General features: G+C 44.6%; 2 protein-coding genes across 4 annotated transcripts in view; one reads left to right on the top strand and one right to left on the bottom strand.

Annotated features, from left to right (window-relative positions):
- The first annotated feature begins 320 nt into the window (after positions 1–320).
- Positions 321–9966, top strand: LOC121301914 (DDB1- and CUL4-associated factor 7). The gene is made up of 7 exons (XM_041231632.1): positions 321–964; positions 7414–7572; positions 7993–8104; positions 8360–8478; positions 8652–8861; positions 9306–9423; positions 9719–9966. Exons 1-7 carry the CDS (start codon positions 827–829, stop codon positions 9889–9891), a joined length of 1029 nt encoding a protein of 342 aa, XP_041087566.1. The 5' UTR covers positions 321–826; the 3' UTR covers positions 9892–9966.
- An 8399-nt stretch (positions 9967–18365) lies between these two features.
- Positions 18366–25844, bottom strand: part of kcnh6a (potassium voltage-gated channel, subfamily H (eag-related), member 6a) — a 43800-nt gene continuing 36321 nt past the window's right edge. For 2 of the 3 annotated variants that reach the window (XM_041231766.1, XM_041231769.1), the window contains 7 exons: positions 23310–23562; positions 22951–23144; positions 22604–22703; positions 21888–22157; positions 21338–21518; positions 20926–21124; positions 18366–20215 (listed from right to left, as the gene is read on the bottom strand). In XM_041231766.1, coding sequence (XP_041087700.1) covers positions 19940–20215; positions 20926–21124; positions 21338–21518; positions 21888–22157; positions 22604–22703; positions 22951–23144; positions 23310–23562 — 1473 coding nt within the window. In that variant the 3' untranslated portion in view covers positions 18366–19939. The remainder of the gene's footprint in view (positions 20216–20925; positions 21125–21337; positions 21519–21887; positions 22158–22603; positions 22704–22950; positions 23145–23309; positions 23563–25844) is intronic. The other variant, XM_041231768.1, reaches the window with a different exon arrangement.

The following is a 25844-nucleotide window of genomic DNA, read 5'->3' as shown; positions in this document are numbered from 1 at the left end:
ATATATATAATATATATAGATATATATAGATATATAGGTAAAAATTTTGTTTTTGTTGCTCTCTATCGCTTTCTTCAAGGATTGCTTTCTTCTCCGCTTAGGCAGGGTCACCCGAAACCCGTGTCCCTGAATAATACCCGAGCCCCTGTCCCTCCCTTTCTCTGGTAACAGAATATTTTTAACTGAGCCTCTCAACGAACCAATTGCCTTCGTCCGGTGTGATCGTCACTGACACACCTCCTCCAATCGCGTGTGCACATTCTTTAACCCCGCCCTCTTTTCTGATTGACACTTGCCTCTTCCAATGCGTATGCATGAACTCAGCCTGTGGACGGGTTCCTGTCCAGTTCGGGCTGGTTTTGTTGTCTCGAATGTGTCGCCGCGATTTCTGTTTTTATTTTTTAATTAAAACGGATTTTACTTTAAATTCCAAAACCTGAGGCGGAATTTCACAGAAACCCAGTCGAGACCGAGGGGTCTGGTCGCTGTGTTTGTGAAGCCAGGCGAGTCGTGGCTCCCTTACCGTGCCAGGCGAGAGGGTTTCTCTTCAAGGCGAGTCGTGGCTCCCTGACCGTGGGAGCGCTGCCACCCTGGCACTCCAGTAACCCAGAGGGCTTTCCCAAAGTCCTGCCGGAAACAAAGAGCCCCGTTTTCATTTTGTTTGCGCCGATAGGACGCTATCGCGGCCGCGCTTGTTTTGTTTTCGTGTCCCGGTTCAGAGAAAGGGGGCTCACACAGACCCGGTGATACTGTGTGGCGGGCGGGCGGGTTTGACCGTTTTCTTTGAGGTTCGTTGGATACGTTTAGCTGTTGCAGTCTCACCACCATGTCTCTCCACGGCAAGCGGAAGGAGATCTATAAATACGAGGCTCCATGGACGGTGTACGCAATGAACTGGAGCGTACGACCGGATAAACGTTTTCGACTAGCCCTGGGAAGCTTCGTGGAGGAATATAACAACAAGGTGGGTGGATCAAAAACATGCTGTACCCGATCATACTGCACATCATATCATCGCACTATACCCGAGCATACTGCTGCTTCATATAGAAACACACAAAATACCACTGCACCTGCTGCTTCATATAGAAACACACATCATACCCGAGCATCCTGCTGCTTCATATAGAAACACACATCATACCACTGCACCTGCTGCTTCATATAGAAACACACATCATACCACTGCACCTGCTGCTTCATATAGAAACACACATCATACCACTGTACCTGCTGCTTCATATAGAAACACACATCATACCACTGCACCTGCTGCTTCATATAGAAACACACATCATACCACTGCACCTGCTGCTTCATATAGAAACACACATCATACCCGAGCATCCTGCTGCTTCATATAGAAACACACATCATACCCGAGCATCCTGCTGCTTCATATAGAAACACACAAAATACCACTGCACCTGCTGCTTCATATAGAAACACACATCATACCACTGCACCTGCTGCTTCATATAGAAACACACATCATACCACTGCACCTGCTGCTTCATATAGAAACACACATCATACCACTGCACCTGCTGCTTCATATAGAAACACACATCATACCACTGCACCTGCTGCTTCATATAGAAACACACATTATACCACTGTACCTGCTGCTTCATATAGAAACACACATCATACCTGAGCATCCTGCAGCTTCATATAGAAACACACATCATACCACTGCACCTGCTGCTTCATATAGAAACACACATCATACCACTGCACCTGCTGCTTCATATAGAAACACACATCATACCACTGCACCTGCTGCTTCATATAGAAACACACATCATACCACTGCACCTGCTGCTTCATATAGAAACACACATCATACCACTGCACCTGCTGCTTCATATAGAAACACACATCATACCACTGCACCTGCTGCTTCATATAGAAACACACATCATACCACTGCACCTGCTGCTTCATATAGAAACACACATCATACCACTGCACCTGCTGCTTCATATAGAAACACACATCATACCACTGCACCTGCTGCTTCATATAGAAACACACATCATACCACTGCACCTGCTGCTTCATATAGAAACACACATCATACCTGAGCATCCTGCAGCTTCATATAGAAACACACATCATACCACTGCACCTGCTGCTTCATATAGAAACACACATCATACCACTGCACCTGCTGCTTCATATAGAAACACACATCATACCACTGCACCTGCTGCTTCATATAGAAACACACATCATACCACTGCACCTGCTGCTTCATATAGAAACACACATCATACCACTGCACCTGCTGCTTCATATAGAAACACACATCATACCACTGCACCTGCTGCTTCATATAGAAACACACATCATACCACTGCACCTGCTGCTTCATATAGAAACACACATCATACCACTGCACCTGCTGCTTCATATAGAAACACACATCATACCACTGCACCTGCTGCTTCATATAGAAACACACATCATACCACTGCACCTGCTGCTTCATATAGAAACACACATCATACCACTGTACCTGCTGCTTCATATAGAAACACACATCATACCACTGCACCTGCTGCTTCATATAGAAACACACATCATACCACTGCACCTGCTGCTTCATATAGAAACACACATCATACCACTGCACCTGCTGCTTCATATAGAAACACACATCATACCACTGCACCTGCTGCTTCATATAGAAACACACATCATACCCGAGCATCCTGCTGCTTCATATAGAAACACACATCATACCCGAGCATCCTGCTGCTTCATATAGAAACACACATCATACCACTGCACCTGCTGCTTCATATAGAAACACACATCATACCACTGCACCTGCTGCTTCATATAGAAACACACATCATACCACTGCACCTGCTGCTTCATATAGAAACACACATCATACCACTGCACCTGCTGCTTCATATAGAAACACACATCATACCACTGCACCTGCTGCTTCATATAGAAACACACATCATACCTGAGCATCCTGCTGCTTCATATAGAAACACACATCATACCCGAGCATCCTGCTGCTTCATATAGAAACACACATCATACCACTGCACCTGCTGCTTCATATAGAAACACACATCATACCTGAGCATCCTGCAGCTTCATATAGAAACACACATCATACCCGAGCATCCTGCTGCTTCATATAGAAACACACATCATACCACTGCACCTGCTGCTTCATATAGAAACACACATCATACCACTGCATCCTGCTGCTTCATATAGAAACACACATCATACCTGAGCATCCTGCAGCTTCATATAGAAACACACATCATACCTGAGCATCCTGCTGCTTCATATAGAAACACACATCATACCACTGTACCTGCTGCTTCATATAGAAACACACATCATACCACTGTACCTGCTGCTTCATATAGAAACACACATCATACCACTGCACCTGCTGCTTCATATAGAAACACACATCATACCACTGCACCTGCTGCTTCATATAGAAACACACATCATACCACTGCACCTGCTGCTTCATATAGAAACACACATCATACCACTGTACCTGCTGCTTCATATAGAAACACACATCATACCACTGTACCTGCTGCTTCATATAGAAACACACATCATACCACTGCACCTGCTGCTTCATATAGAAACACACATCATACCACTGCACCTGCTGCTTCATATAGAAACACACATCATACCACTGCACCTGCTGCTTCATATAGAAACACACATCATACCACTGCACCTGCTGCTTCATATAGAAACACACATCATACCACTGCACCTGCTGCTTCATATAGAAACACACATCATACCACTGCACCTGCTGCTTCATATAGAAACACACATCATACCACTGCACCTGCTGCTTCATATAGAAACACACATCATACCACTGCACCTGCAGCTTCATATAGAAACACACATCATACCACTGCACCTGCTGCTTCATATAGAAACACACATCATACCTGAGCATCCTGCAGCTTCATATAGAAACACACATCATACCACTGTACCTGCTGCTTCATATAGAAACACACATTATACCACTGTACCTGATGCTTCATATAGAAACACACAATACCACTGCACCTGCTGCTTCATATAGAAACACACATCATACCACTGTACCTGCTGCTTCATATAGAAACACACATAATACCACTCTACCTGATGCTTCATATAGAAACACACATCATACCACTGTACCTGCTGCTTCATATAGAAACACACATCATACCCCTGCATCCTGCAGCTTCATATAGAAACACACATCATACCACTGCACCTGCTGCTTCATATAGAAACACACATCATACCCGAGCATCCTGCAGCTTCATATAGAAACACACATCATACCACTGCACCTGCTGCTTCATATAGAAATACACATCATACCACTGTACCTGCTGCTTCATATAGAAACACACATCATACCACTGTACCTGCTGCTTCATATAGAAACACACACCGGTAGTTGTATTTATTCATTTACTTATCTGCTTGTTTGCTTGACAAAAGTGCAAAGTATTATTGTGTAACAGAAATCAAAGCAACTAAGTTTTATGTCTAAGTGCAGCAGAGATTAAGGTGTGGCTGAGATCTACCCTTGCAAAATGAGCATGTCGATATTATTAGGTATAATGAAAAGGCATCACAGGTACCCGCATACAGTGTCTGTCAAAAGTATTCACCCCCCTTGGACTTTTCCACATTTTATTGTGTTAAAACATGGAATCAAAATGGATTTAATTAGGAGTTTTTGCCACTGATCAACACAAAAAAGTCCATAATGTCAAAGTGAAAAATAAAATCTACAAATTGTTCTAAATTAATTACAAATACAAAACAGAAAATAATTGATTGCATAAATATTCACCCCCTTGAGTCAATATTTGGTAGAGGCACCTTTGGCAGCAATTACAGCCATGAGTCTATTTGGATAAGTCGCTACCAGCTTTGCACATCTGGACACTGCAATTTTTGCCCATTCTTCTTTGTAAAATTGCTCAAGCTCCGTCAAGTTGGATGGGGACCTTTGGTGAACAGCAACTCTTTCCACATATTCTCAATTGGATTGAGGTCCTGGCTTTGACTGGGCCACTCCAGGATATTGACCTTTTTGCTTTTAAGTCACTCCATTGTGGCTTTGGCTGTATGTTTGAGGTCATTGTCTTGCTGGAAGATGAATCTTCTCCCAAGTCCCAGGACTCTTGCAGACTTCAGCAGGTTTTCCTCCAGGATTTCTCTGTACTTTGCTGCATCCATTTTGCCCTCTATCTTCACAAGCTTTCCAGGCCCTGACGCAAAGAAGCATCCCCATAGCATGATGTTGCCACCACCACCATGCTTCACGGTAGGGGTGGTGTTCTCAGGATGATGTGCGGTGTTAGGCTTGCGCCAAACATAGCGCTTAGCGTTGAGGCCAAAAAGCTCTATTTTGGTCTCATCAGACCATAGAATCTTCTTCCACTTGGTCTCAGAGTCTCCCACGTGCCTTCTGGCAAACTCTAGCCGAGATTTAATGTGAATTTTTTTCAACAATGGCTTTCTTTTTGCCACTCTCCCATAAAGGCCAGTTTTGTGAAGCACCCGGGCTATTGTTACTGTGTGCACAGTGTCTCCCAGCTCAGCCGTGGAAGACTGTAACTCCTTTAGAGTTGCCATATGCCTCTTGTGTGGCCTCTCTGACTAGTGCCCTTCTTGCCCAGATACTCAATTTTTGAGGACTTCTTGTTCTAGACAGATTCACAGTTGTGCCATATTCTCTCCATTTCTTAATAATGGACTTTACTGTGCTCCAGGGGATATTCAATGCCTTGGAAATGTTCTTATATCCTACCCCTGATTGGTGCTTTTGAAGAATCTTACTCTGGATTTACTTTCAATGTTCCTTCATCTCCATGATGTAGTTTTTGTAAGGAAATTTACTAACCAACTGAGGGACCTCCCAGAGACAGGTGTATTTAACCTGAAATCATGTGAAACACCTTCATTGCACACAGGTGGACGCCACTCCTAATTATGTGACTTCTAAAAACAGTTGGTTGCACCAGAGCTTGTTTAGGTGTGTCATAGCAAAGGGGGTGAATACTTAGTTATTATTTTTTGTTTTGTGTTTGTAATTAATTCAGAACAATTTGAGGTGAAAATGATGCAAACTAACATATTGATTAATATGGTCTTGGCAGCAACATATTCACCTTTTGTTTATGGTAAGGGTGTGTAGAAACTTGTACTTGTGCTCTGAATTGCCTTTCAGAAATATTTATCATCACGTATTCAAAAAAATCAATTCATTTCAAAACAAGAAAAGCTGTCCTCACCTCACATTTACAACGAGTAGTGGCAATTAACTTCTGGACTGAGTGTTTTAACAGCCGCTTGGAATATTGTATTTCCTCATTTCCTCACATTCCTAGTGACGTACCTCAGCTGTGAACTGACGATGAAAAGTCATACAGCAGGACAAATGCCATTGTCACGGAAACAGTGCAGAATTGAATTGCCATTTGTAGTTACTTGGTTGTAAAGGTGAGGGGAGGACAGCAATAATTTATTGAATACCTGACGATAAATACTTAAATGCAATTGCGAGTAGGAGTTTCTGCACACCTGTATACCCACAGGACTCAAAAGTAGTAATTTGTCAAAATCTTTCACAATATTTCATACTGTTCTCAATATGGAACCAAGCTATAATTGAAATAAGGGTCACCTAAGCTTAAATTGGCTTGCTTTTAAATAGTGAACAGTGTAAAGTATTGTATAGGGGGTAGAAATAAACTCAGAATGACTTGATGGTAAAAAAATGTTTTAGCCATGTGGGTGTCTGTTTATCATAAAACAGAAGTTTACTGTGTGTACCAATACAAAAACATAGCAAAATACTTTGACAAATGTGTCCTTTTTTTTTTTTTTTTTTTAAAACCAAAATTTAAATGTGTGCTTTGAGATTTTATTTTTTTTTCTTCTCAACATTTTGTCTATAAAAACTCGGTTCTGTTCCTCTGGCCCTGACCTGCTTGTATTGATTGTTGTTCCATTGGCCCTGACCTGCTTGTATTGATTGCTGTTCCACTGGCTCTCTGAGCTGCTTGTATTGTTTGTTGTTCCACTGGGTCTCTGAGCTGCTTGTATTGATTGCTGTTCCACTGGCTCTCTGAGCTGCTTGTATTGATTGCTGTTCCACTGGCTCTCTGAGCTGCTTGTATTGATTGCTGTTCCACTGGCTCTCTGACCTGCTTGTATTGATTGCTGTTCCACTGGCTCTCTGACCTGCTTGTATTGATTGCTGTTCCACTGGCTCTCTGACCTGCTTGTATTGATTGCTGTTCCACTGGCTCTCTGACCTGCTTGTATTGATTGCTGTTCCACTGGCTCTCTGACCTGCTTGTATTCTTTCTCTACCTTCAGGTGCAGCTGGTCGGTCTGGAGGAGGAGAGCTCCGAGTTTATCTGCAGGAACACCTTTGACCACCCCTACCCCACCACCAAACTCATGTGGATTCCTGACACCAAGGGGGTCTATCCAGACCTGCTGGCCACCAGTGGAGACTACCTCCGCATCTGGAGGGTGAGAACAGAAGCACTGTCTGTCAGAGGTGCTGGAACAGTTTTTATAGTGGGGGTGCTGAAAGACATTGAACAAAACTGTAATCCCCAGCACCCCTAGTTCCAGTGCCCCTGCTGTCTGTCCGTTACTGGATCTGAAAATTCCTTCCCTGTGTCATAGGCTGGACTGTGAGCTGCTTGTAGTGATGACAGCATAATCGTGCTAGTTTGTAATCACTTCAATGAAGAAGTTAAAAACATTTCTCTACAGAAACACCTTTCTCATAATTCACATGACTTAGCCAGCAGCTAAGTATGGGTCATTGCTGTTCTTTTTTTTTTTTTTCTGACTTTGCAGCTTTTTTTGCTTAAGTTTCCCCAGCATTGCCTATTGCTTGTTCTCTGGTCCCTCAATGACGACTCTACCCCCCCCCCCCCCCAGGTGAGTGACACAGAGACCCGCCTGGAGTGCCTGTTAAACAACAACAAGAACTCTGATTTCTGCGCCCCACTCACCTCCTTTGACTGGAATGAGGTGGACCCCAACTTACTGGGTAAGCAGGTGGCCTGCTCCGTAATGAAAATCTTGCATGATCCTTTACCCATTTCAATTCCCTGGTAACAAAGTGGAACTGTGACAGTAACTTTTCAGGGAAAGGGGATGAACAAATCTTACATTTTTAAAATGTTTTTGATTTGCTGTATTTGTGCATCTTGTTCTGTGGAAATGTCTGCAATAAATGATGTATTGCTTCAGTTCAAGTTATCTATGTGTTCCGTTTCCCTGCTGTTCTTTTCCCTTGCTGCAGGCACTTCCAGCATAGACACAACCTGCACTATCTGGGGCCTGGAGACTGGGCAGGTGCTGGGGAGAGTCAATCTGGTATCGGGGCACGTCAAGACACAGCTGATCGCTCATGACAAGGAGGTAGGGCTCACGCAGCCCAACACGCTGCTCCACACCTTGGCCTTTAAGCCGTTGGCTCTATAGAGCAATTCACAGCATATGTTACATGGTGGTTATGCTCATTTGTGCTCTGAGTAGAGCTGAAATCCCCTCCTCCTCCCCCCCTGTACTCACACTCCCCACTTTCTCCCCAGGTGTATGACATTGCGTTCAGCCGAGCGGGTGGTGGCCGGGACATGTTCGCCTCAGTGGGGGCTGATGGCTCGGTGAGGATGTTTGACCTGCGGCACCTGGAGCACAGTACCATTATCTACGAGGACCCCCAGCACCACCCCCTGCTGCGGCTCTGCTGGAACAAGCAGGACCCCAACTACCTGGCCACAATGGCCATGGATGGCATGGAGGTGACAGGCTTTAATTGTCTGGATGCAGACTGTTGCATCTGGCCCAGCTGAAGCTGTGATGTTCCACTTTCATGTTTAACTACGTAGTATTTACTGTATTCTTTCATAGTTTAGCCATGGATACTTTAGAAAGTGTAACTAAATAGAAATAATCATGTAACTATTATAACATGTCTAGAAATTACTGTTCATACTATTATAGGTAAGGAAACTAAACAAATTAAAAAGGCACTCCTCAACACTCCACCAAACCAGTTATTGCTGTACCGTATTTAACTTATCTGATAATAACCTACACAGTTTATATAGCTTAAAAGAAATAAGGACTGTAACCTGTAACTAAGCAGGCTGAATGCTGTACATTTGTGGATTGCTTCCCTGCTCTAGTTTCTGCTGGAGAGTTTGCCTCTGTGCTGGGTGTGACGGGTCCTGTTTGTGTTGCAGGTGGTGATACTGGACGTGCGAGTCCCCTGCACACCTGTCGCCAGGTTAAACAATCACCGAGCATGTGTTAACGGCATCGCCTGGGCTCCTCACTCCTCCTGTCATATCTGTACTGCAGGTAACACACAATAGGATCCTTCACAACAGGATCTGTGACTATGTGACTATCTTAACTATGTGTTGATGTTTGAGTCAGGCTGAATTCAATAGGGGGGCACAATAATAGTAGTATAATAGGTTACTGAAGTACCTCAGTATGTATTATATCTTGAAGTATAAGAGTATGTATTATACTGATACTGCATGAGTTTAATAATAGAAGAACATACATTTTGAGGTCAGTTAGACAGAGTTATAGAAGAGCTCAAAAGAAGCTCCGAGAACACCGTTGTTGAGTGTTTCTCTCTTTGCAGCGGATGACCACCAAGCCCTGATCTGGGATATCCAGCAGATGCCTCGAGCCATCGAGGACCCAATCCTGGCATACACAGCAGAGGGGGAGATCAACAACGTGCAGTGGGCCTCCACACAGCCAGACTGGATATCAATCTGCTACAACAACTGCCTGGAGATCCTCCGTGTCTGATGCCAGTGACTGGTACCAGGGCGGAGGAAGGGGGGAGAGGGGGGTTGTAGGAGAGGGAAGTTCTTAAAGGGTCAGGATCCTCTTTGATGCTCTTTGCTGCGGGTGGGGGGGGGGGGGGGGGTCCTGTTACTAAGCTAAAAGGAGGTTAACTCCAGTTATACTAGAGGATATGACCCTTTTTAAGTAGTGCTGAAGCAGTGTGTTTATGTATTTTGAATAATGTTTATCTGCATATATTAAAGGCAAAACTATTTGTTTTCTATAAACTCCATGGTGAGCAGCAGAGGGGATTCTGTTCAGCTCAATGCAGCTGTGGCACACCTTCTGTTCAGTGCAGCTGTGGCACACCTTCTGCTTTAACTGACATTGGCTGTATGTATGTTAGTGGAGAAACTGTGGGACAGATGTTTGGGATCTAAAGCAAATCCAGAGGCTTGCTTTGCAGTGGATCCTGTTACTAAGTTCTGTCCATTTAATCCCAGGGACTTTGATTATGACGTTGGAGGATTTCAGTAAAAGGAGCTTACATGCTGATTACCTGTGAAGTATCCTAAACGGAAACTAAACCTCACGATATTGGGTGCCTGTCAGTTCAAAATGTTTTTTGTAGCTGACGATCAAAGCTCTGTCTCAAGACTTCCAATGCTGGTGAGAAGGTGTTAACTACCCACCAAGTCCAATGCATTAACAGCTGGTTTCACAGAGCTCAGTTTGCACTCAGGCAAGGGGTGGAAACGGGCCTTTGAAACCAGCCATTTGAGGAATGAGATTGCTGTATTTTGCACTTGGGATTCAGAAAATTGATGAAGTAACTATTTGCGTTCACCCCAAGTTTGCTTGTCTGGTTTTACAAAATAATTCAGCTATGAAGCAAGAATTCTTCCTAGCTACCCAGACACCTTTTTGTGTAACGCTGCAGGGAATTTGCAAGGATCACTTTAAACAACTTTTTATTTAAACAAAATTTGAACTGGAAATATTCTGTAAAACCTCTTAAATTATCAAAACAAAGGAAAAACTGCTATATTGTAAAGTTATGTAACTTTTAAAGTTGACTTGATCATTTTATCTGATGTATGAAGTTGCTGTGGGACTCCATGCAAAAATCCTTGTTCTGTTCAGACATATTGTTGAAGAGATGGCACTCCAAGGTCTCAAGACAGCCGTGGCTACAGAGTCCGAGCTGTACCAGGTTCGGCTCAGTCAAACCAGGCTCTCTAGTGTTCAGTCACTCGTTTGCCGTTTATGATTGACTTGATCACTCTATCATTTGAAGGTCTATAGTTTTGGAATTTAACACATTTATTAGCTAACACAGTTTTCTTGTTACTGAAAGAATTTTTCAAAAACTATTAACAGTTGTTCTTTAAAGGTTGCATTTACTGGCTGGGCAGATAATACTCTTTTTTTTCAAGCCACTTCCCTTCCCTTGCTTTTTGAATGTGCTAGCAGGCAGGTTTGATGGATTAAGATAGAAGGTCCCTCGCCCCTTTCGCTCAGTCACACAGGCTGGCTCAGTCTCCAGACCTTACTCGGGGGGAGGTTGAACTGTTCCAAGTGCACATGAGTAGCAAGTACCAGCAGCAGCTATTGAGAGGTGTGGAGTCCCAAAAGAGGGATGAGGATTAAATGAAGGCTAGACTGCAGAACATGATACATTGTATACTGGGTGAGACTGGGGCAGTACACAAGGACCCCACTTGATTCCTTCTTGGTGCTCAAGTCCAGGAATTCCTGTTTGTAACTGGGGCCCTTTTGCTTCTGTTTCTTTTGCTGAATATGAAATGTTACTCCTTTTTTAGCATGTTTATAGTGGAAACTTATTATGCATCTTTCTATATTTGTTGATATCTTGATAGCAATATTAAGTCATTTTACTTGTTTTTGTTTTCATATTTAGCCTTCTCTCACATCTACCTTTATCTAGACTATATTGTACCAGATAGAGTAGCGTTGTGTATATTACTGAACCCTTTTCTTAAAGCTCTGGGGGGTTCGGTGTGTGTGTGTGTGTGTGTGTGTGTGTGTCTGTGTGTGTGTGTGTGCCGCTCTGGGAAGCAGTCTCTGTTTGGGGGGTTCGGTGACAGTGCTGTTCCACTGTGGACCTGCTTTCTGGAGACAGTGCTGTTCCACTGTGGACCTGCTCTCTGGAGACAGTGCTGTTGCTCAATTGAGCCTCCTTTATTTCTATTATCCGATGAGTGTTTTTCTGAACAGTGTGTTTCAAACATTGTAATACAGTAGCTGTTTATTTACAACAACAAATAAACATTTTCTTACAAATACTGTTGTGTGTGTTTCATTTTGATTGTCCACTTTTCTAAAAGGAAATGCATTTCAGTGACTTATTATTTCAGTCAGTTATTAAAGGTCATCACACAAGCCAAGCTACTAAACTGATCCACAAGGCAGTGTCTTGGATATCTAATCGCATTGCAAAAGATCCCTGTCATATCTGCTGGGATGGCGTCTGTAATTTGAAATGTCTGTTGTCCTTCAATCAGCCTTAGTTGTACTTCAATCGGGTGTCTACTGAGTGTCAGTCATGTAAGCAGACGGGGTATTTCCTGTGATCTAGTTTTAGATTTGTAGATTCACTCGGGTTACCAAATATGTCAGAACTAATCACAGTTCATTAGATAGACAGTAAGCAGTCTGCAGCTTTTCGTTTATGTGGCTTCTTGTCTGAGCTGTGAAAATTAGTGGCCAAACATATGACTGCTGATCAATGCTTGAACTCCTACAGAATTTATTCAATGTGAATCTGCAGACAAAAAAATTGTTGCCACTGACAGAAAACTGAATGATGAAGAATGAGGTTGCTTTGGAGAAGCGTCCAGCAGCAGTGAAAGCAAAGACAGTGCCAGCGAATTGCCTAATGTGGAAACAGATTGCCAGCACTCCATTTCAGAATACCTGGACACAGAACCGTACAATGTATTGGATCTAGCAGCCATTAACTTTATTATTTACAAGAAATGCATGGAAATAAATTGTTGCACAGCTAGCTGAAGAACATCACCAGAAACATTTTGAACAGAAGACAACTTCAGTGCAGCCGCAAGTGATGACAATGCCAGGTAAGACACTCTTTATCGTTGTGCCCGGTATGCAAAAACACTGTGGAAATGGCACTGCATGTGGAATGTGTAAGCACTTAGTTCCTTGATAACATGCTGTGCTGTTTACGATTGTATCGAAAATCCATTATGTTCAAATGTTTGTTTTTTATTTATAGTTTCGAAATGTTTGTTTTTTATTTATAGTTTCAGTTGCGTATTTGCACTTTGGTGTGTGTGTGTGTGTGTGTGTATATATATATATATATATATATATATATATATATAAAAAATAATATTAGTGAGCCAGCTCAATGCTACTCCAACAGGGGGCGCTCATGGCTGGCTGGGACCCACGGCAGACCACTGGGGGAATTCCTAGCGGGCTTGAACCAGCCTGCTGTGACAGCACAAAGTTAACTTTGCAAGTGCTGTTTAGGAAAGGGTTCATTTTGAATTGCTGAACGATCAATCAGGGCCTTGTTGCCAGCATCTGTACTCTATACAAAACCAATTGGATCCTCAGAGTGCTGTATAAAAGGACAACAATGGGGATGCCTGGGGTCTCTTATCTTCATAGCTGGATTTGTTGTTGTCATTGTTTGTGTCATATAGAGACTTTGTTTATCTATGAGTTTTGCTTTTGTTGAACGGATGGGACTGATACATGACAGCGACACGGAGCTGAAGAACAGCCACACCTGCCACGCCCTTTGGGATTGGACTGATACTAGACATTCAGAAAGCAGAAGTCTTTCAGTGGTATTGCATCTGTGTGTGTGTGTCTGTGTGTGTATCTGTGTCTGTGAGCAAGTGTCTGTGTGTGCCTGAGTGAGTATCTGTGTGTGTGTGTGTGTGTGTCTGTGTGCCTGAGTGAGTATCTCTGTGTGTGTGTGTCTGCGTGTGTATGAGTGTCTGTGTGTGTATCTGTGTCTGTGAGTGAGTGTGTGTGTCTGTGAGAGTGTCTGTTAGCGAGTGTCTGTGTGTGCCTGAGTGAGTATCTGTGTGTGTGTGTCTGTGAGCGAGTGTCTGTGTGTGTGTGTGTGTGTCTGTGTGTGTATCTGTGTCTGTGTGTGTGTGTGTCTGTGAGCGAGTGTCTGTGTGTGTATCTGTGCGCCTTCAAGTCAAAGAACCATGCCACATTTTGCCACTGATCAACTTTATTTCTAATATATTTGATTGACAGTTAAAATGCATAATCCTATGAAGATAATATATTTAAAATATTTAAATATGAATACAAATACCTTGGATATTGCTAATGAAATAAGATAACTCCATGGCCCAGTGTTTATTGTGCCTTAACAGTCTAGGTACGGGTTGTGGAAGAGAGTGGGGCTTCGAAAGACACTCCCATGCTGGATTACAGGAGACGTGTCAGTCAGGGGCAGCCCTGGTCATCCCCAGCTGACAGAAGTCCCTGGGTGAGTGCCAATGGGAATTCAGTGCAAAAAAATACATAGACATTTCCCAAACTCTCTGTGGGAGGGAAGGGGAGACAGGTATCTGCAGAAGGAATGAAACGGAGACTAACATACGTAGATTAGAGTAAAATAGAGAAAACCTCCATGGAGAAAGGATGGCTGTTTTTAAAAAATGTAGTACTAGAGGCGCAAAACAATTACATCCCTAAAGTAGACAAATCTAAATCTAAAACAAAATGGTTTAATAGCTCAATTAAATCCAGAGAAAAAGGCACTTTACAGAGCGTTTAAACGGAACCAAGAACAAAGTACAGTACTTGAAACTGCAAGCGCAAGTCAAAAAGGAAGTTCGAAAGGCAGAGAGATGGAAATGAACATTGCCAAGGGGGCTAAAACCAATTCCAAAAAGTTTTTCCAATATTACAACAGCAAGAGAACATTCAAAGAGGAGGTTAAATGTCTAAGAGATACAAATAGCAACATCATAGATGATGAGAAAAAAATAGCAAATATATTAAATGATTACTTTTCACACGTTTTTACAAAGGAGGAAACCGACAACATGCCCCACATGTCAACCTGTTCCTATCCTGTTTTAAATAACTTTAGCATAAGAGGCAGAAGTGTTAAAGGGACTAGGAGCTCTTAAAATAAACAAATCCCCTGGGCCAGATGAGATCCTCCCAAGAGTACTCAAATAAATGAAAAAAATGATTTACAAACTACTAACTAAGATCATGCAGCAGTCTCTTGACACAGGTTGTACCGACAAACTGGAAAATTGCAAACATAATACCGATCCGCAAAAAGGGAAACAAAAATGAACCAGGTAACTACAGACCAATAAGCCTGACTTCTATTATATGTAAGCTTATGGACTATAATGAGATCCAAAATGGAAAATTACCTATCCTGGGAGAGACAGTCAACATGGTTTTAGGAAAGGGAGATCGTGCCTAACTAACTTGCTTGATTTTTTTGAGGATGCAACATCGACAATGGATAATTGCAAAGCGTATGACATGGTTTATTTAGATTTCCAGAAAGCTTTTGACAAAGTCCCACATAAAAGATTAATTCTCAAACTGAACGCAGTAGGGATTCAAGGAAACACATGTACATGGATTAGGGAGTGGTTAACATGTAGAAAACAAAAAGTACTGATTAGAGGAGAAACCTCAGAATGGAGCGAGGTATCCAGTGGAGTACCACAGGGATCAGTATTAGGTCCTCTGCTCTTCCTAATCTACATTAATGCCTTAGATTCTGGTATAGTAAGCAAACTTGTTAAATTCGCAGACAACACAAAATAGGAGGAGTGGCAAACACTGTTGCAGTAGCAAAGGTCATTCAAAATGATCGACAGCATTCAGAACTGGGCAGACACATGGCAAATGACATATAATAGAGAAAAGTGTAGATACTGCACGCAGGTAATAAAAAAGTCCATTATAAATACCATACGGGAGATACTGAAATTGAAGAAGGAATCTATGAAAAGACCTAGGAGTTTATGTTGACTCAGAAATGTCTTCATCTAGACAATGTGGGGAAGCTATTAAAAATGCCAACAAGATGCTTGGATATATAATGAAAATTGTTCATTTAAATCAAGGGAAGTAATGTTAAAACTTTACAATGCATTAGTAAGACCTCATCTAGAATACTCTGTTCAGTTGTGGTCACCTCGCTACAAAAAGGATATTGCTGCTGTAGAAAGAATGCAAAGAAGAGCGACCAGAATTATTCTGGGTTTAATAGGCATGTCATATGCAGACAGGCTAAAAGAATTGAATCTATTCGGTCTTGAACAAAGAAGACTACACAGCGAGCTGATTCAAGCATTCAAAATTCTAAAAGGTATTGACAATGTCAACCTAGGTTCACAAATGGAGATTAGATAAAGGGGCATTCAGAACAGAAAATAGGAGGGACTTTTTCACACAGAAAATTGTGGGAGTCTGGAACCAACTCCCCAGTAATGTTGTTGAAGCTGACACCCTGGGATCCTTCAAGAAGCTGCTTGATGAGATTCTGGGATCAAGAAGCTGCTTGATGAGATTCTGGGATCAATAAGCTACTAACAACCAAACGAGCAAGATGGGCAGAATGGCCTCCTCTCGTTTGTAAACTTTCTTATGTTCTAATAAAATTGAGGGGAAAAGAAAATCTGAGAGAAGAGTTCCCTGAACCTGACGGGAAGATTGCATTTGTCCTGGGTTATTTAAGAGCGAGTCCGATCTGTCAGATAGTGAAGTGCACGTACAGCCGAGTCATTCCTGTTTGTGACAATTGCTGAATTGTCCCTCATAAAGGCTTTGAACAGATACCCAAGAGAAAATTAGAAGATAGCACAAGGGACTGGCAATATATCTTTAGGCAAATAAATAACACAAAATAACTTTAAAAGCAAAACAAAGTCTATAAATATACGATAAATATTGAAATGTATTCTCTTTGAAACAGCTAGTTCACATGAAGCACGCTTTACAGTAAATGGGATACAGCGTTATTCTACCCTTCATTGATACACCATCTACCACAGTGCAAGGAGCTGACCGCAGAAACAGGAAAACCAAAACATCTTGATACAAAGTGGAACTGCTGCGAAACAGCACAAAACAGCACAAAACACCCCCAATGCAACATGGAACTGCCACAAACTAACACAAAACATCTCAGATACAACATGGAACTGCCAAAAACTAACACAAAACATCTCAGATACAACATGGAACTGCCACTTTGCCTTTTCACTGACATTTCCTGCATAAAAGGAACTCTTTGGTCGAACTGTGTGGCAGCAAGCCAGTGTAGAGGTGAGCGCCAGGCACAGTCTGACCCGAAGACAATGCATAGGAACACTGCATGCCTTTCTGTGTGCAGCACACCCTACTGATTCAGCGATTTGAACTGGGGAGTCATTCTGTTTTCATTCCTTGTCAACTACTCTCTTTGGCACATGGTTAGAGGTAACAGATCTGGCACGTGCAAAGGTCACTACAGACAGATGTGCCCCGGCTCTACTGATTGAAACCATGCAAGGACAGGGCTCTGTTTGCAGTGCTGTGACTACAGCGATGACAGCTCAATCAATGGTGTTTACTGAATCCATGTAATCACTGAAAGACATGCAAAACATGTAAGCAGGCACACAATGTGTGTGTATGGCTGTCTGTCCTTGTCCTGTTGCTGCCACACACAGTCAAACCTGAGTGCATGGGGGAGACAGGCTTAGAGTGAAGGGCTCCAAATGATGTGAAAACAGTGCCATCTGAACAATGTAATGCGTTAATGAGAACAGGGTGGACAGAATCTGCCTCTCATCTGTAGGAGGGATTCACCTACACCACAGATCTGTTCTCATTGCTTGAGCTCTGACCTGTCTTGCTCTGCAGCTCCTAACTAAACAGCATCTCACTCTGCAGCTCCTAATTAAACACCATCTCACTCTGCAGCTCCTGATTAAACACCATCTCACTCTGCAACTCCTGATTAAACAGCATCTCACTCTGCAGCTCCTGATTAAACAGCATCTCACTCTGCAGCTCCTAATTAAACAGCATCTCACTCTGCAGCTCCTGATTAAACACCATCTCACTCTGCAGCTCCTGATTAAACAGCATCTCACTCTGCAGCTCCTGATTAAACAGCATCTCACTCTGCAGCTCCTAATTAAACACCATCTCACTCTGCAGCTCCTGATTAAACACCATCTCACTCTGCAGCTCCTAATTAAACACCATCTCACTCTGCAGCTCCTGATTAAACACCATCTCACTCTGCAGCTCCTAATTAAACAGCATCTCACTCTGCAGCTCCTAATTAAACAGCATCTCACTCTGCAGCTCCTAATTAAACACCATCTCACTCTGCAGCTTCAAATTAAACACCATCTCACTCTGCAGCTCCTGATTAAACAGCATCTCACTCTGCAGCTCCTGATTAAACAGCATCTCACTCTGCAGCTCTGAGTAACATATTGACACATTCACTCTGCAGCTTCTAATTAAACACCATCTCACTCTGCAATTAAACTTCTACATGAGGCCACTTTTATTGCAAGCTTCAGAATTTTAAAACTTTAATATCTAGTAACATATTGACACATTTACTGATCTTTTTTACATTTTACACTTGGCTCATAACACAAAAATCTTCTGCTATGATAGACTTCAGGTACTACTCATTTTCAACATGGGTACAGCAATTGATCCATTATTCTCCAGGTTAATTTATCCCTAGAAATTTAAACAATAATCTGCCAGCATCATTATTAAATGGACACTTTATTGGCTGGTTTCACAGACCCAGATTAGCACTAATCTTGGTTTACTGTCCCTAAATTAACATTGGGTAATCCAAGACTAGTGTTAATCAGGGTCTGTGAAACCAGCCAAAAGGGTCACAATGTGATTTGAGCCATTAGTAACAGCTAGGGATTCTTCAATTCTAAACTCTGTAGAGGATATTAAAGTGTCTACAGTGACATGTGCTTAAATTATTTATTTTTATAAATTTGGAATCAGCAATGATTTTTTTCTGGTTTTCTCCTGAGTTTGGAAAGCCCAATTCTTTTTTTTTTTTATTTCAACCTGGCTGCAGTGGAATAGCTTGGACTTGAACTGCTGACCTATAGACTATGGGGTGCATCCTGCACTCCAGGTGGAGCACCTTTACCAGATACGCCACTCAGGAGCCCCCTGTTTGTCCTTAAATTATTCAGATTTGTTTTCACCACATGCATTGGTAATGCAGTACACGGGACACTTGTTGGGTTTGGACTGACTCACAATTGTTGCTGTTTTGGACTTGCAGTGCCACAGTGGATCAGGGCGATTCCAAGATCTCAGAATAGGGGCACAGATTTGCATCAGCAGTGAGCCCCTCCTCCTGCTCTGGCTGCAGGAAGACTGTTTGCTGCACAGAACAGCAGGTGCAAAGAGCTCCCTGTGCTCCTGAGTGTCCTGCACTGCATGTCTTAGAAAGACAACATGCTACAACTGCATACTTTAAAAAGGGGTGGGACCAGAACATCCTCAAGTCAGTTAGCAGAGGACCCATGTCGGTACTAAAGCCATTGTAATATATAGAAACAGTTGTCAAACCACTACCAGATTATCCTTTACATGATCATATTCATAGACAGACAGTATTCTGAGGCAGAATGGAGTTTAGAGTTCAGAGAGAACATTGTTGATGAACATGAAAAGAAAACAAAGAAGTGAAACAGTCTGTATCCTGTACCTGTATAAACACTTGGGGATCTGTAGAATGAAGGCAGTTCCTGTGGGTCAGGAGAGTTACACACATTACCTGGGGACCCCCTAAATCTCTACAATGCATCAACAATGGCTCCTGGGAGTGAGGAGGATCAACAGCACAGCCCCCCTAGGGAGCGCTACAGCAGGGTAACTAGCCAGTGAGGTGGGGCCGCTCCTTCTAGAAGCAGTCCAGGGAAGCACAGTGACATCCTCCTAGGGAAAGCAGCTCTGAGGCACCAGTCTCATGATCTGCTGGGTCTCTCAAAGTGAAGTTCCTGGGGTGGGTGGGGGTGGTTTGGCTCTAACTGCCAGGCAGGAGGGGGTCGGACACATGCCTCTGGATCTCCGCCAGCCCTGCGGAGGTGTCTAGGTGCTCGGGGAGGGAGGGGAAGCGGAAGCTGCTTTCGAGTCCAGAGGGGCCCATCATCACCAGGGGCTGCTGGGAGCCCAGCCTGGGAGCTGCCTGCTCCGGCTCAGGGTAGATGAGCATCATCTCGTCAGAGGCCACGGTGGTCAGCTGGATCCCGCTGGACAGGGAGTCCCGAGACTTGAGGTTGAACTTGTCCGAGTCGGGGCTCTGCGAGATGCAAAAAGACACTGCTGGATCACAATGAGTGGGAGTGGAGCCACATTCACAATATACATTCAGCATGACTGTGCATTAAAACACCCAGATAAAGCATTGTGCACTGAAGCCTGTGTAACATGGGTATGCTTCCCAGTCTTGAGGAGTCATTACAGAATGTTTATAGTTAGTGAGCCAGTCAAATAATAACACTGTGTAATACAATTTTTGTTCCTGGGTAGTAAGTGTTATTTCCCAATTGCTTATGCCTCAAAAGTATAGAAAATGGCTGTTATTCCCCACAAACTTTGCTTTTGTGACCAGGAATGGGAAAACGGGCAAATGTGTGCCTTTTCGTTCACATAAAGTCAGAAAAAAAACAACATATGAATCCAAATTAACATGTATTTATACTAAAGTAATACAAAAATGACTACAAAAGATTTAGAAGTGAGTAGTTTTTTGAGATTTACGATTATGCTGTAAATACAGTATAATTGTAAATCTCGAAAAACAACAAAATACAATTGATATTTTGAAATATCACTGTCCTGGTCACAAAAGCAAAGTTTGTGGGGAATAATAGCCATTCAATTAGGAAATAACACTTACTACCCATTCAATTTGTTAAATGGTGTAATCAACATAGAAACATAGAATAGTTATGCAGAACACACCCAACAGTATGTTAAAATACGATTATCCTTGAAGCACGCTCTTACCTGTAGGGGGGAGGCCAGGCTGTCCACCTGCACAGGTGCAACAGGCTGTGTGGTGTGCATGACTTTGGCCCCGGGGCAGTACAGAGCAGGTGGGCGAGTGCTGGGGGAGACGTCACTGTAGGCAGGAGGGACCGGAGCCATCTGCCTCTGGAGCAGCTGCAGGATCACATTGATATCGGTCGTCATCCGAGACTCCAGCCTGAGGATGGGGGACGGGGGAAAGGGAGAACTGTTACTGCTGACTGACAGCCGACAACAGAGTCCACCTTCTGAGCAGATACTACGGACTCTCACACCCATTTTATCTGTGCTGTCTCTCAGACCCATCGTAGTGCTAGTTCACTGGTCCCCTATAGTCCTCTATACTGTAGGGTGTGTGTTAGTTCACAGTCCTCTTTCCTGCTCCACTCACCTGTTGAGCTGTGTTTGGAAAAGCTCCAGGCGGGACTCCAGCTTGCTGGGATGGTCCTCTGCACAGGCCAACGGCTGGTACGCAGCCTGGACCGAGGAGGAGCGCTGCTGGCTCTCTGAGCACTGACTGGGCTGCCTCTCTGGCCAGTAGGTGAAGAGGCTGGGCATGTTGAGGGGGGCTGCTGGGGGCAGAGAGATTCAGAATTGAAATCTACAATGAGAGCATGACAATGAAGCATTTTCTTCACAGTTCTGGAAAGAAGTGCAGGCTTGTCCCATGTCCCTCATTATCTCTGTAGAGGTGCCCCACTGTCCCCCAGAATCTGTGTAGAGGTGTCCCCCTGTCCCCTGTCCCTCTATATCTGTGAAGAGGTGTCCCCCCATCCTCCGTCCCTCTGTATCTGTGTAGAGGTGTCCCCTGTCCTCATACCTGTGTAGAGGTGTTCCCCTGTCCTGTCCCTCTTACCTGTCCCTCAGTAATTGTGTAGCGTGCCCCCCTGTCCCATGCTTTATACCTGTGTAGAGGTGTCCCCTTGTCCCATCCCTCATACCTGTGTATGGGGGCCCTTGCTCCAGTGCAGCGTTGCTACTGGGGGTCAGCAGGTTGACCATGGTGGGGTGGTAGTCTTGATTATCGCCCCTTGGTGGGTACAGCTCCCCTTTGCTCTGCCCCAGCGGCTTCATCTCGTCTTCGCTAGACGCTGAGCAGGGGCTGGGGCTGCTGCACAGCTCATCGTAGGGCTGCCTCGGCACTGCCCCCTGGTGGTTGGGCAGCTGAGGGCAGGACTGGTCCGGGTGCGAGTCCTCCCTGTCCATCCCGTCTGGAAGGAGGATAATAAATGAAACTCTAAAAACAGCCCTTAGTCTGAGGAAACCTACAGCAGGTACGTTATCACTATATCCCAGCTGCATCACAACGACAGCAAAGGGAGAAAGAAAACTACTCTTCTGATAGGTGGTCTGAACAACAACAGAGTTACATCCATTGAGTGATAACACAGAGCAGTTTAAAACATCTACGAAAAAGATCAACACACGAAGAATAGGATTAGCATTGCAAGTCACCGTGACTCCTAAGAGTAAACCCTTGACTGAGACACTGAGCTCTTCTGCTAAGCAGTTGAGGGAGCAGACTTGCTGTATTTTCTGTCATGCAAAGCATCAGAAAGTGTCAGTTGTTTGTTGATAGCATGTTATTTGTTGCTTAAGACATTCTCAGGGCATGCATGCAGACCCCTCGGTCCTGGCTGGCTAGCAGCTCACTCACCGGGCCGGTTGCGTCTGTGCAGAGAGTTTCTCCTGCGTCGCGGGCGGCGGTACCCGCAGTCCGAATCTTCACTGGGCAGCGAGTGGATAATTCGATCTGCCTGATACAAGAGAGCTTCAGTAATACAGCCGTCTCTGTTCATGACATTCCTGCTCCATCCAGACCAGGCCTTGCAAACCGCAATGCAGACGCAGCGCAAGATTCACTTTATCTAACATTAGGAGCTGCTGTGCTATTTTCCAGCTTACATCGCCATCTAGTGACTCCTCTCATATATTCATCGTCTGAAAACTCAAGCAACCCCCCCCCCCCACCATGCTCCCTTTCGATCCCCTCCAGCCACTCACATCTCTCAGGTTGAAGGTGATCTCCAGGTTGCTCCAGAAGTTGTCTGAGAAGTCGGGGTACATGTCCAGCACCTCCAGCAGGTCGTCTCTATGGATCTTGTGCAGGTCGCAGTAGGTGAGCGCGTGCACGTCTGAGTTCGACTTGCCAGGGCGTGCGTACAGGCTGATGGGCTCCCCGAAGGTGTCATGCTTTCCTGGAGAGGAGGGATGAGAATCGGGGGTTTATATCCCACCTGTCTGATTGTTACTACAGTGAAATGCACTTGTTTTACTATCTGTTCACACTGTCAGTTATAGCTTCGAGGAAGAGGAAAGCCTCGTTCTCATTGGTGGTACAGAAGAATGGTCCCGCCCCTCACCCAGGATGGCCACCACCACGTCGTCTCTCAGGATCTCGATGGATCCGCGTGAGATGAAGTACAGGGCGGTCAGCACGTCTCCGTAGTGTACCAGCGTGTCCCCAGGTGGGGCGTGGGTGGTTTTGAAGCGCATGGCCAGCGCCCGTAGGCAGCCCTTACTCGCCCCGCGGAACGCCTTGCAGTTCTGGAGCAGTGTGCGGTTCAGGTGCAGACAGATATCAGCCTGCAGACACTCAGGGAAACCCTTCAACACCTGCGGACACAGAGAGGGACATAGGCCATCAGCCACTGGGCCAGAGAGGGACAGACAGTCCGTCAACCACTGGGACGTGGGACAGACAGACACACTGGGACAGAGAGGAATAGGCATTCAATACAACAGCACCATGCATGACAGGCTCATCTAACAACAGCAACTAAACTCAACTGGTCAAAATAAAATATCAATAGAGTGAACCAGCCATTATATTTATTTACTTTATTTGAATTAACCAGACAATAATTCAAATAATATAAGTATGCCAGCACACACTCCCACAAAACTAGCAGCACTGAGAAACTACAATACAACGGTCCTAAAAGTGCACAGCTTACTCCTCCATTATAAGCTGGATTTAAACCATCACAGGCTGGTGAATGAGCCCTGCCAGTTAGTAGGGTACACGGGGGAGCCCCACTCACTGCCCCGCAGCTACACGGGGGAGCCCCACTCACTGCCCCGCAGCTACACGGGGGAGCCCCACTCACTGCCCTGCAGCTACACGGGGGAGCCCCACTCACTGCCTTGCAGCTACACAGGAGAGCTCCACTCAATGCCCTGCAGCCACACGGGGGAGCCCCACGCACTGCCCCACTCACTGCCCCACAGCCACAAGGGGAGCCCCACTCACTGCCCCACAGCCACACAGGGGAGCCCCTCGCACTGCCCCGCAGCCACACAGGGGAGCCCCTCGCACTGCCCCATAGCCACACAGGGGAGCCCCTCACACTCCCCCACAGCCACAGGGGGAGCCTCACTCACTGCCCTGCAGCTACACGGGGAACCCCACTCACTGCCCCACAGCTACACAGGGAACCCCACTCACTGCCCCACTCACGGCCCCGCAGCTACACAGGGGAGCCCCACTCACTTCCCCGCAGTTACACAGGGGAGCCCCACTCACTACCCCGCAGCTACACGGGGGGAGCCCCACTCACTGCCCTGCAGCCACACGGGGGGAGCCCCACTCACTGCCCCGCAGCCACACAGGGGAGCCCCTCGCACTGCCCCATAGCCACACAGGGGAGCCCCCACTCACTTCCCTGCAGCACCTGGCTACAAACACATGCTTGCACAAACCTCTGGGAGATGTGTTTGGGGTTCTGATTTGTCCTGAGGAGTATCATATTGAAATCCCTAACCCTGCTCCATTTGCACATTCAATTACCCGTGATATTGAGCGGACTGATTGCTGTGGGACGCTGTGCCCCCACAGCTGTGATGAGACTCCTTCACATGGAATTGACAGCCTGGGCTATTTGACTTTCTATTTGCCTCTTAGCAGTACTTTTAACAGTATTTTTATTTTGCTGTAAGATTGGAGCCCAGATACATGGCGTTGAGAAGGTCACTATTTACATCTTTAAACACAGAGAGTTAACTCTTTCCTGTAAAAGGACATATAACCAAAAACAGGCTCCTCTTGGAAATTATAACTGCTCACAACCGCCAAGCTGCCAAGAAGCAAAGAGACCCCAAATCCTGTCTCTGTGGGCTGCTTCATGGACATAGCAGTCAGCTGTAACTTCCAGGGGCAGCTAGGCTGCAGAAAAGTTACAACAACACTTCACTACTTTGGTGAAATTAAATGTTGAAGAGGAGGTAGTGCAGTATAGTGGACAGACATGAGAGACTGGGAGGGAAGCAGTGCAGTCTAGTGAACAGACATGAGAGACTGGGAGGGAAGCAGTGTGGTCTAGTGGTTAGAAGATTGTTTCTAGGAGGTAGTCTTTCCATGATTCTGTTTTGATTGCTACAGAATAGATGATATTGGCAATCTGCTGCACAACTAGGCAAATAATGAAATAGCATAAATGTATTGAGACAGGTCTAATCTTCCAGACCATCCCTGGTTAGCACCTGAGCCTTCTGTCAGCTTCACTGCCTGCTAGCGTGCTAATAGAGAGACAGCACTGGGCTGGTTCAAAGGCAATCACACTGACACGAATCACAGTAGTACTAAAATATAATCAGAGAGAAGTCTTTGTCAATGTCTTCTGTGCTATCACACTTTTCCACATTATCTTAACATTACATCCAGCCTGGCTGCTGCATTGATGGCAATGATCCAGAGCTCTTGAACACAGTGCCTTCTAACAGCAGGTGAGTAACTGCACTGTTTATGGACTGAGCTATATTGCTGCTGTTTTTTTTTTTAATTGTGTATTTTGTGTCCATGGAACCAGCATTTGATTGTGTCGAGCTTTACTGCAGGGATCTACAGAATACTCCCCAGCCAATTCAGCAACTACAGTGCATTATTGCAAAATAAAAAC

The sequence above is a fragment of the Polyodon spathula genome, chromosome 28 (genome assembly GCF_017654505.1).
Source record: "Polyodon spathula isolate WHYD16114869_AA chromosome 28, ASM1765450v1, whole genome shotgun sequence".
Lineage (NCBI taxonomy): Eukaryota > Metazoa > Chordata > Actinopteri > Acipenseriformes > Polyodontidae > Polyodon > Polyodon spathula.
The sequence above is the reverse complement of the archived record's forward strand: the minus strand, read 5'-3'. Positions and strand labels throughout refer to the sequence as shown.